The sequence below is a fragment of the Phacochoerus africanus genome, chromosome 14, assembly GCF_016906955.1.
Source record: "Phacochoerus africanus isolate WHEZ1 chromosome 14, ROS_Pafr_v1, whole genome shotgun sequence".
In the NCBI taxonomy this organism is placed as follows: Eukaryota; Metazoa; Chordata; class Mammalia; order Artiodactyla; family Suidae; genus Phacochoerus; species Phacochoerus africanus.
In genome coordinates this window covers 51,284,064-51,299,397 of record NC_062557.1, presented here as the reverse complement: position 1 = coordinate 51,299,397, position 15,334 = coordinate 51,284,064, and the positions used below count along the sequence as shown (strand labels likewise).

The 15,334-nt window shown below is 57.9% G+C and overlaps 1 protein-coding gene across 2 annotated transcripts in view; it reads left to right on the top strand.

Moving 5' to 3' along the window:
• Nucleotides 1-15,334, top strand: part of KIF1C (kinesin family member 1C) — a 23,822-nt gene extending 8,488 nt beyond the window's left edge. For both annotated transcript variants that reach the window (XM_047757378.1, XM_047757377.1), the window contains 10 exons: nucleotides 269-438; nucleotides 583-662; nucleotides 779-854; nucleotides 4,980-5,059; nucleotides 5,782-5,876; nucleotides 9,569-9,652; nucleotides 10,022-10,208; nucleotides 10,345-10,417; nucleotides 11,050-11,667; nucleotides 14,114-15,334. In XM_047757378.1, the coding sequence (XP_047613334.1) occupies nucleotides 269-438; nucleotides 583-662; nucleotides 779-854; nucleotides 4,980-5,059; nucleotides 5,782-5,876; nucleotides 9,569-9,652; nucleotides 10,022-10,208; nucleotides 10,345-10,417; nucleotides 11,050-11,667; nucleotides 14,114-14,797 (2,147 nt within the window). In that variant the 3' untranslated portion in view covers nucleotides 14,798-15,334. The remainder of the gene's footprint in view (nucleotides 1-268; nucleotides 439-582; nucleotides 663-778; nucleotides 855-4,979; nucleotides 5,060-5,781; nucleotides 5,877-9,568; nucleotides 9,653-10,021; nucleotides 10,209-10,344; nucleotides 10,418-11,049; nucleotides 11,668-14,113) is intronic.

The window sequence follows — 15,334 nt, the reverse complement described above, 5'->3', positions numbered from 1 at the left end:
CTGGGAGTCGAATTGGAGCTGTAGCCGCCGGCCTATGCCAGAGCCACAGCAACTCGGGATCCGAGCCACATCTGCGACCCACACCATGGCTCATGGCAATGCCGGATCCTTAACCTACCGAGCAAGGCCAGGGATCGAACCTGCAACCTCATGGTTCCTAGACAGACTCGTTAACCACTGCGCCACGACGGGAACTCCCTAGTCTCCTTCTTTTACCTTTCTCCTGCCTTCTCTTAGCTTCTCTCTTTTACCTTTTTCTCCCTCCTAGGCCTGAAGGTGGATGAGGGGAGTCCTGGAGGTGCTCTGCCAGCCGTATCGTCTCCCCCTACCCCAGCTTCACCCTCATCCCCCTCCGCACACAACGGGGAGTTGGAGCTGCCCTTCTCCCCCAGTTCCGAGCCCCAGATTGGGCCTGAGGAGGCCATGGAGAGACTGCAGGTGGGAAGCTGGAGCTGGCAAGGGGTGGGGTCTGGGGGCCGCTGGGAGTTGAGTTCTCCAAAGCCAGGGTCCCAAGAGGAGTGTGGGCCCCTAGTAAGTGCTTGTCCCAGACTGTCCTGATCCCCGCCTGTCTCGTGTCCCCAGGAGACAGAGAAGATTATAGCCGAGCTAAACGAGACCTGGGAGGAGAAGCTACGCAAGACGGAGGCCTTGAGGATGGAGAGGTGTTCGGGGCGGGGCCCTGGGAAGAGCGGCCTGGGGAGGGAAGGTCAGCCCCTGCAGGGAGGGCGTTTGTGGGTCTCAGTGATGAGACCGGTCTTTGTCTCTCCTTCGCCTTCAGAGAAGCACTGCTGGCTGAGATGGGGGTGGCTGTCCGGGAAGATGGTGGAACTGTGGGCGTCTTCTCTCCAAAGAAGGTGAGTGAGAGGTGGGGCGCGGAGGCCTTGGAGACTTGATGCTGAGAGTAGAGGGTTGGGGCAGGGGTGGCGGGGTCGTGAGTTCCAACTTTGATCGCTGAGGTCTCCGAATTCTCCCTCCATCATCTCTGTCCCCATTCCTACACATCCTCTCCGTGTTGTCTGGCCAGCCCTGACCTCTCCCTCCTTCTGACAGTCGGAGAGGAGACGAGTGCGTAAGTGCCTGTGGCCAGCGACTCTAGGGACCACAAGGATACTGGGGTCCCTGCCTTTAGAGGGATTTCAGGAGCTGCTTAGAATCTAGGCATTTACAAATACAAACCCATATGTGTGGCTGTGTGTAAATTTATGCATAGAATTGATGTCTGGACTTCTACGAAACTGGTTCTGGTGGTAACTGCAAGGGAAGGGAGAGGACCTGGGAGACCGGAGGATGGTGGGGAGGTGACTTATCCACAGTCTGTTCTCTTTTACCATTTGAATTTTTACCCTGTGCATGTGTTACTTACTTAAAAAGAAAAAACCCTAAAAAAATATGTTTTGAGGAGTTCCTGTTGTGGCTCAGTGGTTAATGAATCCAACTAGGATCCATGAGGATGCAGGTTCGATCCCTGGCCTTGCTCAGTGGGTTAAGGATCCGGTGTTGCTATGAGCTGTGGTGTAGGTCGCAGACGTGGCTCAGATCCTGCTTTTTTGTGGCTTGGTGTAGGCAGGCCAGCAGCTCCAGCTCCAGTTTGAGCTCTATCCTGGAGACCTCCATATGCCGCAGGTGCTCCCCTAAAAAGACAAAAAATACCCATGTTTTGAAAGGATAACTTGGGAAGACAAGACCATAAATAGGAATGGAGAAGGAGCGAGTCTTAAACCATAAGATGCTGATTATAAATAGAGAGGTTTAGAGTTGGAAGCATCAGTGCAGGATGGAGATGTATGGAAACTGGTTTTTTGGAGAAGGTGTTTGAAAAGTGGAGCCTGAAAGATGGATGAGGTGGTAGAGAGAGAAGCAGGGAGAACACTGGGCTGGCAACACGGGGCCTTGTCACCAAGTGGAGCACACCCGCTCCTGTCGCTGTGTCGTAAGTGCTCAGTGAGTCTTTGTGGAGAGGAAGGAAGGAAGGAGGGAAGGAAGCAGGGCAGGAGTGGTCAGGTTCAGCTGGAGGCAGAAATGGTATTCAAAACCCTGAACAACCAGCACGGCACAGGGACCAGCCAGGTGGCGTGGACGCTGGCCCAGCTGTCCTAGTGCCCACTGATGAGGGATGATGCAGAGGCCAGTTTGAGCAAAGCAGGAACCTCCAGTCCCACCCTGGAATGCAGCCAGCCACGCCGGTGCACACATACTAGGATCAGGTCCTGAGCGCTGCCTGGAAGAGGCAGTGGCTTGTTGCAAGGAGCCCCACCCAGATTTCACAGGGCCAGGGCGTCAGGGAGACTGAGCGAGCAGGGGCCATCGAACAGGAATCCAAACACAGGAGAGGGGTGGCCCTGGCCTGGCCTGGCCTGGGTGGGTGATGAGGGCAATAGGCTGGGCTGACGGATCAGGTGCGGGGCTGGGCACCCAGGGGAGAGGGCTTTGGCGGGAGTGGCTCCAACCTAGGAAAAGTCAGATGGGGGGTTGGGTCCTTGGGGAAGAGGTGCAGCTTGTCCTGCAGAGACAAGAGAGCCATGAGCCGTAGGGAAGCCCTCTTTTTCTGGGACCTCATGCCAGGCCTGAGGACTTCTTAAGTCAGCGATTTTTCAGACGTGGCTCGGAGCTTCCTTCACAGGGGCCCAGGTCGGGGGCGGGGAGCAGGGTCCCCTGCCCCCACCGCAGTCCGAATGGCCCTCTGCTTATCTGCTTGAGGTGTTAGGCTTCTAGGTAAGGTTTCAGGTGAACAAAGGGATCCAGGGATGAACAGAGATTGAAAAGCGCTGTCCTAAATCCTGTCCCCTCTCTCAGGGGATAGATCGCTTTCTGCTCCCAGAGCCTGCTGGCGTTTGCCGTTCCCAGGCCGGCCTGACCGTGGTGGCGGGCGGGGCGTGATGGTCCCCGGGGAGGAGAGGGGGAGTTGCAGAGTGACCGTCGGGGCAGACACACAGATGCATGCTGCCTCCTCTGTGGACATAGCCTTGGGCTCCCTGGTCCGGGGGCCCCCAGAGAAATACGGGGCCTTGGCTGCTGGCGATCTCCCCACTCCCGGTGCTTTCCTGCCCCTGGGCCTTTGTTCAGACTCCTTTCCCCTGGACATTCTTCCTTCTGCAAGTCCTCCTTCTCCTCCTCCTGCAAGACCAGCTCCCGTGCTGTGTTTCCCACGCAGCTCCCCTGACCCTCCTGTGCCCCCACTGGTTGTCACTTCCTTTATCCTTGTGTGTGAGCCCCTCCCAGATGCGGCGGGAGAGAAAATGGATGCGTGAATAAATGAGCTAAGGGAGGGTGCAAAAAGTTCAGAAAGTCTGCCACGAGGCCTGTGTTTCTTGCCGGCAACGGTGTTTCCACACCAAGTCTTGTCTCCCCAGGTTGACTCTGACTGCCTGGCCAGTGGGACCCATCTCTGTCCTGCCCGGCACCTCAGTGGGGTCTCGCACATAGAGAGGGCACAGTAACTGCTTGCAGAACGGAGGCAGGGTGGAAGGCTTAGGAAAGCTTTGTGGAAGAAGTGGCCTTTGAGACAGATGGAGGGATGGGCGTGAATGATTTTGACAGGTGGGGATGGGGATGGGGCTGGAGGGAGCCTTTCCAGGCGAGAGGGTGCGCAGGAGCCCTGCTTCTGGAGTGGGTGCTCAGAGTCCACTGGGCAGGAGCACAGAAGGGGAGGGGCCCCCTGGAAAGGGGCTTGGACAGGTGGGTTGGGCCCCTGCTGAGGAGGCCCAGGGGTACCAGCCTAAAAAGCCACCTCAAGTCGGGCCGGCATATGGCGCCAGCTGGAGAGGTCGGCGTGGAGAAGCCTGCGCAGCCGTGGCGTGGTGAGCAGGACGTCACAGCTGTGATGGAGGTAGCAGGAGCTCAGGCAGGCCTGTGGCAGGGTGGGCCGAGGCAGCGGGTGGTCAGGAGGGAAACTTCCCCAGGCTTGGCTTCCAGAGGCGTGAGGGGGTGCAGAGGGGGCACCAGGCTCCTAAGCTGCCATGGGTTCCGTGCCTGGGGAGGGCTGGGTGTCTCTAAGGGAGACGGAAGTCAGGAGAGGGTGCTGTGGGGGAAGGGATGGGACTGGGGCTTCCATGTGGGACAGCGCAGTGACCAGCCAGGTGTGGGGCAGGTTGGGGCAGGGAGGCCTCCACAGGGGCCAGGCTGCTGCTTCAGTGACCCTGGCTCCAGGCGAAACGGGCCTGGGGACGGGCAGTGGCTGGGGAAGAGTGTGGAGTCTGCTGTGAGAAAAGGGTCTGTTTGTTCTGCTGCTTTTGAATTGAACTGATACCTTTCGTTTTTTAAGTGTAATTATGAAAGTAATCCATGGTTCCAAGGAATTCAAGCCAGTCCCTAACCCAGTCCCCTCTTGTACTCTCCAGAAGTAGCGAGATATACGTGTGTGTGTGTGTGGGTGTGTGTCTCACTCTCTCTCTCTCTCTCTATATATATATATATATGTAATTTATTTATTTATTTATTTTCTTTTTAGGGCCACACCCATGGCACATGGAAGTTCCTAGGCTGGGGTCGAATTGGAGCTGTAGCTACTGGCCTGCACCACAGCCACAGCAATGCCGGCTTCTTAACCCACTGAGCGAGGCCAGGAATGGAACCCGGCTCCTCCAGTTGAGTTCGTTAACTGCTGAGCCACGAAGGGATCTCCGAGATGTATTTTGAAGGAAGAAATGATGAGCCCTGGGGACAGAGGGAGTCCAGGGGAAGCAGAACGAATCCGGGGAGATTCTCTGGTTTCTGGTCCGAGGCTGGTGGGTCCAGGTGCCTCCAAGGTCATGGGGCCTGGGAGGGGGGGGAGGCGGATCTTGTGCGTGAGGAGAGGGCGGGTCAGGCTCCCCTGCAGCAGTTGGGGTGAGCGGGAGCAGGAGGGGGCTGAGCTCTCCCTCGGAGGGTGCGGGGTGCGGCAGGCAGCGAGGGAACCCGCAAGGACGTTTGCCGAGCTCCCTCCCTCCCTCCTGGCAGCCCCCCCCCCATGGTCCCTCCCCTGACCGCCCCCTCCCCCTCAGACTCCGCACCTGGTGAACCTGAACGAAGACCCCCTGATGTCGGAGTGTCTGCTCTACCACATCAAGGACGGTGTCACCAGGTAGTGCTCGCTCGTGGCCTGTGGGCAGCCTCTCCTTTTGGGTTGTGGTTGCAGAGGGACGGCCTGGTGACCTCACTGGGGACACCCCAGATCTCAGGACAGGGCTCTCGGGGCTTCCTGAGACCTCGCAGAGCCTGCCTCCACCCACCACTTTGGTGTGGATGACACGCCTCCTGGAACCAAACCAACCCAGCACTGATCTCCTGGGACAGCTTGGGTGGGAGCTTGGGCCCCTGCGTTTTAGCCCCCAGCACCATTGCCTTGGCACCTCTTAGTGGGACCCTCCCTGGGGAGGAAAAGGGAATGTACCCCTCGCCCCCCCCACTCTGTCGAAGGACAGTGCCCACGTGGCAGGGGCTTCCCTGGCTAAGGCTAGGCGCCTCTGAGGTCACCTCTTGCAGTTAAAGACGTGAAGTGCCCCTTCCTCTCCCACCACAGCTTCACAGCTGTCCTTGGTGATCGTCGTGAGAAGGACGGGAGGCCTGAGGCGGAGGGCACCCATCCCACGCCAGCTTCCCCTTCCCCTTTGCTGTAAATGGGAAGCCGGTGGCCAGCTGCCACCGGTGACCTCGGGCAGGTTAACTCTGAGCCTCAGCTCGCTCATCGGTGAAATGGGAATAATTATGCTTGGCTCACTGAATCGCATGAGCTCGTGTTCAGAAGGGGCTTGGCGTGTGTCTGACTGGCACACGCTCACCAAACATTGGCCGCTGCTTCCCCAGGGTCGGCCAGGTGGATGTGGACATCAAGCTGACGGGGCAGTTCATTCGGGAGCAACACTGTCTGTTCCGAAGCATCCCTCAGCCGGACGGAGAAGGTAACGGCTGAGGGCTGAGAGCGGGGTGGCCAGGCAAGGAGAGAGAAGGCCCCACGTCCCGCCCCCACTGAACACAGGCCTGGGTGCGGCCCCGGGAGCTCGGCCCTGGGAGAGGGGTGTGTCCTCGCCAGGAGGGCTTCGCGCTCCCGGTCAGCAGTGGGGCGGCTCTCCGTGCCCATCGCGCCCGCCCGCAGGGCGCAGACCCCTAACAGCGGGGAGTGGCGAGGGCCCCCGGGGCAGAGACAGAGGAGTGTGGCTCCAGAGGGTAAGATTTAGGCGAAGAGGAGAGCCTGGCCTCTTGATTTTGTTTCTAGTCTCAGATAGTACCCTGGTCATTTTTTATGAAAACCTGTACTCTCCTCAGTGGGCTCTCTGAATTTATCTCTGAAAACCTGCGTATCTGTTCAGCTGTGACTGCAGAGGTTTCAGGCAGGCAGTCAGCCCATGTATCCCTTTGGTTTCAAAACGTTCAGAGGTGCTTAGCCCTTTTTGGCCACAGCAGCAAAAGCTTTTGGGAATCATAAGCGCTCAGGTAGCAAAACAATGCTTGTGGGAATTCCCGTCGTGTTGCAGCGGAAATGAATCCAACTAGGAACCATGAGGTTGCGGGTTCCATCCCTGGCCTCGCTCAGTGGGTTAAGGATCCGGCGCTGCCATGAGCTGTGGTGTAGGTCGCAGATGCAGCTCGGATCCTGCGTTGCTATGTCTGTGGTGCAGGCCGGCAGCTGTAGCTTCGATTGGACCCCTAGCCTAGAAACCTCCACATGCCATGGGTGCAGCCCTAAAAAGACAACAACAACAACAACAACAACAACAACAACAAAACCCCCCCAAAAAACAATGCTTGTAGTACTCAGGACATATTTTGAAATCAGCATTTTGTTCTGGTTTAGTTATTTTATTTTATTGATTTATATTTTCTTTTTTGGCCACCCCATGGCATATGGAGTTCCTGGCCAGGGATCAGATCCCAGCTGCAGTTGCAACCTAAGCTGCAGCTGCGACAGTGCTGGATCCTTAACCCACCGTGCCAGACCGGGGATCAAACCTGTGTCCCAGCGTTCCCAAGATGCCACTGATCCTATTGTGCCAAATCAGGAACTCCATTTTTTTAAATTATTTTTTTTCTTTGTCAGCTGCCCTGTGGCATATGGAAGTTTGCAGGTCAAGGATTGAATCCAAAAAATAATAATTAAAAAAGAAAAAATTGATTAGTTAATAAAATAAAATAACAACCTAAGCCACAGCTGCAGCAATGCCAGATCCTTAACCCACTGCACTGGGCTGGGGATTGAACCTGAGCCACAGCAGTGACAGTGCCAGATCCTTAGCCCACTGTGCCACAGTGGGAACTCCTGGTTTAGTCATTTAAAAAAAAGGAATGATGGAGTTCTCCTGGTGGCTCAGTGGGTTAAGGACCTGGCGTTGCCAATGCTGTGGCTCAGGTTTGGTCCCTGGTCAGGGAAAACTTCCACATGCTGGGGGTGTGGCCAAAAAAAGGAATGATTTGGTTCAGCTGGGCTCAAGTGAAGTCTCGCTCTGGGAAGTGAATTGGGCAGGGAGGTCACACCTGGGCTCTCCCTCACCTGGGGCCCATGCCAGGTCACACCTGGGCTCTCCCTCACCCGTGCTGTGTGCGTCAGGTCTGATGCCTCCTGGGGGTTGGGAGACAGGGCACAATGGTCAATGCTTGTTTTAAAATAAGAAAGGACATTCTCACGTGGCTTGCAGCTCAGATTGATGACCTGCCCAATGGACCTCAGCTCCGTTCAGGGTCAGTGGATGAACCCAGTGGTTCTGGTCTGGTTCAGGTCCCCAGCGGCAGCGGGCGCTTCCGGCGTTGCGAGCTGTGAGCTCTTGAATCAGTGCAGCCCAGTGAGTTATTGGCGAGTTCCTGTTCTGCGGTTCCCTCAGACCGTGTGCTGAGGTGATACAAAACCACACGAGGCCCTCGGGGCCATCCCACCCTTGGAGAGCTCGGGGTGTGTCTGGGGAGACGACAGGCACAAATCGGTTACCTCACAGTGAGGGCAGCCAAGGGTTCTGTGCCCCCAGAGATGGGGCTAGGTAAAGGGGTAGTGTTTTTGGGCCTTTGTTCCTATGACAGATTTAAGACTTGACCAAAGACGGGCAGAGAAGAGCAAGCAGCACGGACAAAGGGGTGGACGTCGAGGAGGAGTTCCTACTTCCCATCTGCTTTATGCCTTGGCGTTTTCTCACACGGCTCACGGAGGAGGGAACTGAGGGTCCCAGGGGCTGGGGAGCTTGCCGAGGCCACACAGCTCAGCAGAACCGGCTTGGGTTGCAGCCTGGCAGGCTCTAGGGCCTGTGCTGTGAGCCCTGGGCTGCCTCGGTACAGATGGCTGTGGCTTCCTGGACACAGAGCAGGCTGCGCTGGGCTCGCTGGAGTGAAATCTCACCTGGCCCCATTTCTGTCCGTGACTCTCCCCACCCCAGCCCCCACTTGAGATTATTGGCTGAATTACTTGTTTATCATCTTTCACCAACTGGAAGTAAGCTCTGTAAGAGTAGGGATTTTGGTTTTTATCTCCCTTGTGTTTCCAGAACCTGAAACAGCGCTTGGCATATTATCGGGGGGCAGTATATTTGTGGAATGGATGGGTGGATTGGGGGCACGGGGGGGAAAGAGGGTGGGGATAAGCTGGTACCCGTTACAGCGCCCCCATCCTCTCCTCTGCCACCTTCTTCCGTTGCTGGTTGCAGGCACACGGTGGTGCTTCAGCTCCGTCTGCCGCCTCCTTCTCCATCGTGTCTGCTCCCTGAAATCCACCTCTCCCTTCAGTCACTGGCTCAGAAGTTACCACGTTCCCCACCATCATTTGCAGTCCTTTGCCCCAAGCCAAGTTCCTGTTTGCTTTCTTTGTTCTCCCACCGCATCTCTGCCTCCTGCCTCCGTTCCTCCTAGTTTCTCTAGTACTTTGAATATAAATAAGGATTCATTTTCACACATCACTTTATTTGAAGCATTCAGCACCTCTGTAAAGAAAGCCTTCATTACTTCATTTTGTAGATCACAGAAGTTGGGTGACTTAGTGTCTCTCAGCTAAGGAGTCACAGAGTCTGGTTCCCTGGAATACGGGGACCTCTCCAGGATAGCGAGGCCTTGGTCCTCGAGGGCAGGCGGCTGCCTCCGGCGTCCTTGTGTCCCACAGGCAGCAGGTGATTTGTGCAGGCAGCACCGTGATGGATGTTTGGGCCGGGTTGGCTTTACCTTGTCCTGTGCAGATAGTGATCTGTTGACTCTGGTTTGAGATTAGTCAGGTAATAGTTTGCAAGGCGCATCAGACAGAAGTGGGCTAGGAGCCGGCTGGAGGGAAAGGAGGGGTGGTCAGCTGGCAGCGGGGAATGGCAGGGCGTGCCGCCCAGTCGGACCTGAGAGGCGAAGCGCGCTGAGAGTTAGGGGTCTGCTAAGCCGCGCCGGGGAGGATGGTGGAGGGTGAGGAGGGAGCCCCGCAGAGGCTCCAGAGAACTGTAGCTGGGGCTCTAACCCGCCTTCTGCTCTTCCTTTCCCGTGCTGCCTGCCACCAGAGGGGCCGTGGCACCCCCGACAGGTACTGGGCAGTGGGCCCGGGGCTGCATGTGTGGTTTGGGGGTCATGCAGGGTGGGAATCTGTGACCGCAGCCCTCCTCCCCCAGGGTCTGATCCTCTCTTTCCTCTCGCCCCGCCTCAGTGGTGGTCACCCTGGAGCCCTGTGCAGGAGCCGAGACCTACGTCAACGGGAAACTTGTCACCGAGCCTGTGGTGCTGAAGTCAGGTAGACGAGGGTGCAGTGAGGGTTCTGGGCTCTGGCTGTGAATCCGGGCAGGACCTAGAAATAAGGAAGCAGTCTGGGCACGTGAGGACAGGACTGGGAAGGCAAGAGAGAAGAGGCAGGTTTTGGCTTCTCTTGCTGCTTAAGGGCAACAGGAAGAGGATGCCACGCTGCTGATGCCCCTCAGCTGGCAGGGACAGGGCCTTTCTTGGGGTCCACTAGGGGGACCTGGGCTCTGACGGCCCTCCAGCTTGGGGAGAGATGGTGTCAGGGTCCCTGGGACTTGGGGGCAAGGCCCTGGACACCTCAGACACAGGGAAGGGTGTGCGGCTGTCGGGGAGCGAGGTCACCTCTCCATCCTCCTCTCTCCAGGGAATAGGATTGTGATGGGCAAGAACCACGTTTTCCGCTTCAATCACCCGGAGCAGGCGCGGCTGGAGCGGGAGCGAGGGGTCCCCCCGCCCCCAGGACCCCCCTCCGAGCCCGTCGACTGGAACTTCGCCCAGAAGGAGCTGCTGGAGCAGCAGGGGATTGACATCAAGCTGGAGATGGAGAAGAGGTGGGGGAGAGTGCTCCCGCCCGGGCCCCCCAGGCCCTCCCTCCAGGCCCCCAGCCCCCTCAACGTTGTCGGAGGCCCCCCCTGAGGTGGCTCCAGAACCCACACAGCTCTCCCTCCCCTCCCCACCCAATCCCAGGCTGCAGGATCTGGAGAACCAGTACCGGAAAGAAAAGGAAGAGGCTGACCTTCTGCTGGAGCAGCAGCGGCTGGTGAGGGGCCGGCAGGGGCGCGGCGGGGCAGGCAGAGGCGGGAGGTGGGTTGGCGGCGCTGCAGCCTGACCCTGATTTGGGTTCACACTGACTGGGCCAGAGGGGGAGCGAGCCCGGGCCTCGGGTGTAGAGGTGGCATCTAGGAGGAGACAGGACAGACTGTGACCCGGGGAGGAACCGGTGCAGGCAGGGAACTAGGGTTCCTCGCAGGTGACAGGGGCATCCCAGACTCTCGCTGGACCTGTCTGTGCCACCTTGATGATTTTTACCAAATCCAAGTACCACTCACACTGTTATTTACTTAATTTTGTTATTTAAATGGACTTACTTTTAAACCTGGAACCTCATCCTGAGCAATGTATGTATCTGTATATCCATGCAACCCGCACTGGCTAAGTCTTAGAGGTCACTCGCTCTGGGCCAGCCCCTGTTCCACATGCTCCGAGTACCTTAATCCTCAGAGTGTATCTGTGAGGGAGCTGCTGTCATCACGTCCACTGTGTAGACGAGCAGAGGTTCAGGCTGTGCTCCCAGCACTAGGCGGTTCTGATGATGGTTCCATGTCACGGGGACCTGTGGCGCTGGGGTGTCCTTAGTCCCCTCCCCGCTGTCGTCCCCCTCTCTGGCCCCAGTATGCAGACTCTGACAGCGGCGACGACTCGGACAAGCGCTCCTGCGAAGAGAGCTGGCGGCTCATCTCGTCCCTGCGCGAGCAGCTGCCCCCCACCACCGTCCAGACCATCGTCAAGCGCTGCGGGCTGCCCAGCAGCGGCAAGCGCAGGGCCCCCCGCAGGGTGTACCAGATCCCCCAGCGCCGGCGGCTGCAGGGCAAAGACCCCCGCTGGGCCACCATGGCCGACCTGAAGATGCAGGCCGTCAAGGAGATCTGCTACGAGGTGGCCCTGGCCGACTTCCGCCACGGGCGCGCCGAGATCGAGGCCCTGGCCGCCCTCAAGATGCGAGAGCTGTGCCGCACCTATGGCAAGTCCGAGGGGCCCGGGGACGCCTGGAGGGCTGTGGCCCGGGACGTCTGGGACACGGTGGGCGAGGAGGAAGGCGGCGGCGGAGGTGGAGGTGGCGGCAGTGAGGAGGGCGCCCGCGGCGCAGAGGTGGAGGACCTCCGGGCTCACATCGACAAGCTGACGGGGATCCTGCAGGAGGTGAAGCTGCAGAACAGCAGCAAGGACCGCGAGCTGCAGGCCCTGAGGGACCGCATGCTTCGCATGGAGAGGGTCATCCCCCTGACTCAGGTAGGGGGGGCCCCTGCCACTCCCTCCGCCCCCCCCCGTGGGAACCTGAACCTCGCAGTGCAGATTCCAGCCTCCTTCCCCCTCTTCCTTTAAGAAATCTTATTGAAGAGTTCCCTTTGTGGCTCAGCAGTAGAGAACCCGACCAACATCCATGATGATGCGGGTTCCATCCCTGGCCTCGTTCAGTGGGTTAAGGATCTGGTGTTGCCGTGAGCTGAGGTGTAGGTAGCATATTTGGTTCAGATCCCACATGGCCGTGGCTGTGGCATGGGCCGGCAACTGCAGCTCCGATTAGACCTCTACCCTAGGAACTTCCATGTGCCGTGGCTGCGGCCCTAAAAAGAAAAGAAAAAAGCATCAAAGTTTAACACAGCTTGGAGTTCCTGTTGTGGCGCAGCAGAAACAATCTGACTAGGAACCACGAGGTTGCGGGTTCAATCCCCTGCTTCGCTCAGTGGATTTAAAGATCCCTCGTTGCTGGGGCTGTGGCATAGGCCGGCAGCTGTAGCTCCGATTCAACCCATGGCCTGGGAACCTCCACGTGCCGCTGGTGCGGCCCTAAAAAGCAAAAAAAAAAAAGTTTAGCACAGCCTTTTTTCAGCATATGTTGCCTCACAGTCCCCAGGGCACTGATTAAAAATTCAGATTCCAGGGTTCTGTCCCAGATCTACCAAATCAGTATCTTTGGGGACGAGTCTGCATTTTTAATAAGTACCCGCAAATTTGAGAGTTCTCAAGTACAATAATGTTTGAGAACCAGTGATATGAAGGATACAGTTCTTAAATCCCTGCTCAATGAGTGTTCACGGACATGTCCCCTTTTACAGCCACCCCTCGCCTGGGTGACTCTTGGCTCTGGTAGCCGCTGTGCTGAGAGCTTCTCCTGTGTTGCCGCGTGAATCTTCACAGTGGCCCTGGGAGCAGCAGTGTTAGGACGTACCCCGTCTTGCATGTATTTGCTCAACAAGGAAATATTTGTGTGTTTGCTGTGTGCCAGGCATCATGCTAGCTATGGGGGTTACGCACTACAGAATTTCTGCTGTTTTCTCTCTCACCTTCTAAAGGGGGATGGGAGCTAGCCAGTCCTAAGGACAGTCATGCCAGCCAAGGCTTATGGCTCCAGGAGTTCACATCATGGCTCAGTGGTAAATGAATCTGACTAGGAACCATGAGGTTGCGGGTTCGATCCCCGGCCTCGATCAGTGGGTTAAGGAGCTGGTGTTGCCATGAGCTGTGGTGAAGGTCGTAGACGAGGCTCGGATCCTGTGTTGCTGTAGCCCCTAGCCTGGGAACCTCCATATGCCGTGGCTGCGGCCCTGAAAAGACCAAAAAAAAAAAAAAAAAAAAAAAGCTTATGGCTCCAAGTGCAGCTCCTGGCCCTCTCCTCACTCTCCCCTCTCCAGCCCTTTTGGCTACTCTGCTGTTCCTTGAACTTGCTGGAAACACTCCTGCCTCAAGGCCTTTGCCCCTACTGTTCCCTCAGCCTAGAACACCCTTCCCTCCCAGAGAGCCAGGAAGCTTGCCCCCCATTTCCCTCAGGTGTTCACAGAAATAGTTTCTCACTGAATATCTTCCTGTCCTTTCATTGCAGCCTCCCCCACCCTGGCCTTCTGTCCCTGGTCCTTGCTCTAGTCTTCTCCATGTGAATAGATGTTTTTACATTTATATGAAATATACAACGTGGCATGTATAGTATAAAAAGAAAAATGGAGTTCCCGTCATGGCGCAGCAGAAACGAATCCGACTAGGAACCAAGAGGTTGTGGGTTCGATCTCTGGCCTCGCTCAGTGGGTTAAGGATCTGGTGTTGCTGTGAGCTGTGGTGTAGGTCAAAGACATGGCTCGGATCCCACATTGCTGTGGCTGTGGTGTGGGCCAGCAGCTACAGATCCAATGAGACCCTTAGCCTGGGAACCTCCATATGCCATGGTGGCGGCCCTAAAAAAAAAATAAAATTAAGTAATTTAATCACATACATATTTATGTTTAACTTTTTATGGAAGTATAGTATGTGTACCATACTATATATTTTTCTTATTCATCAACTGTGTCAGTCCCCTAAACCGATGGCCCGCGTTTCCCTTTTTGTTGACTGCCGCATGCCCAGGGCCCGTCCTTTATGCAGCAGTATTTGCTGCGTGCCCTCTAGACAACAAGCCTGGGAGCATTTCTCATGGACTCTTAGTGCAGCGCTCTGCTCGGCACCGTCATTGCTGCCAGTGAGGACACAGAGGCACAGAGGCTAGGAGGTGGCAGACCAAGGCTGAGTCAGACCCTCAGCTCCGGGCCTGGGCTCCTGAACCACTGTCCCCCCAGCTTCCTCATCCCCAAGCCCCTCTGGGGACCCTGGACATCCGGCCGCCCCAGGGCCTTCCCGCTCCTCCTCCCGAATTTGCGGGTCTTCCCCGCTCTCCTCACGTCCCCCTTTTATCTTCCCCCCGCCCCAGGATCACGACGATGAGAGTGAAGAGGCTGGTGAGGCCACATGGACCCCGCCCCAAGGGTCCGAGGCAACAGAGGAGGAAGCCCCCAGCGACCGTGCGCCCCCCGCCCGGCCCTCCTCGCCACCCCTGTCGAGCTGGGAGCGGGTGTCGAGGCTGATGGAGGAGGACCCCGCCTTCCGCCGGGGCCGCCTTCGCTGGCTCAAGCAGGAGCAGCTGCGGCTGCAGGGACTGCAGGGCTCCGGGGGCCGGGGTGGGGGGCTGCGCAGGCCCCCCGCCCGCTTCGTGCCCCCTCACGACTGCAAGCTGCGTTTCCCCTTCAAGAGCAACCCCCAGCACCGTGAGTCCTGGCCCGGAACGGGGCCCGGGGAGTCCCCAGTGCCACCCCAGCCCCCCGAGGAGCTCACTCCTCCTCCAGCCACCCCCGCCCGCAGGCCCCCGAGTCCCCGTCGGTCCCACCGTCCCCGCAGGAACTCCCTGGACGGAGGGGGCCGATCCCGGGGAGGAGGTTCTGCGCAGTCCGAACCCCAGCACTTCCAGCCGAAAAAGCACAACTATTATCCCCAGCAGCCCCAACCATACCCAGCCCAGCGGCCCCCAGGGCCGCGCTACCCCCCGTACACAACGCCCCCGCGGATGAGACGGCAGCGCTCGGCCCCTGACCTCAAGGAGAGTGGGGCGGCGGTGTGAGCCCGCATCCTGGGCACAGAGGGCCTGGCGGGGTCCCTTGCTGGGAGGAGATGCTGCTTCCCCAGAAGCCCTGGGGCAGGGAAGCCCTAGAGACGAGAGAGAGAGGGTCCGAGTAGGTGATAGAGGACGTAGGGGTGACTGGGCCGGAGGCTGAGGAAGGAAGAGGGCACGGAGCTGCCAGGAGTGAACCAAAGTGGGGAGTGACGGGAAGCTGCCTCGGGCCGCCCCCTGCAGGGGGGGGTCCCACAAACGCTGCTAGGGTGGGTGGGGGGCTGGGGTGCTGCGTAGTCAGTGTTTGAGTTTCTTTTCAAGTGGGGGCAAAGTGGGGAGAACCTAAAGGGAGGTCCCCTCTCCCCCCCGCCCCGTCTGTCTGTTCGTCTGTGGTGGGTTTCTATTTCCAGGGAGGTGTGGCGGGATCTTAAGTCATTCCCCTCCCCTTCCAGGCCTCCTGCTATATTTGGGGGACCTGTCTGGTTTCTGGTTTGGCTGGGGTCCATTGAGGATGTGGGACCCCTTCAATAAAGAATAGCAAACAGA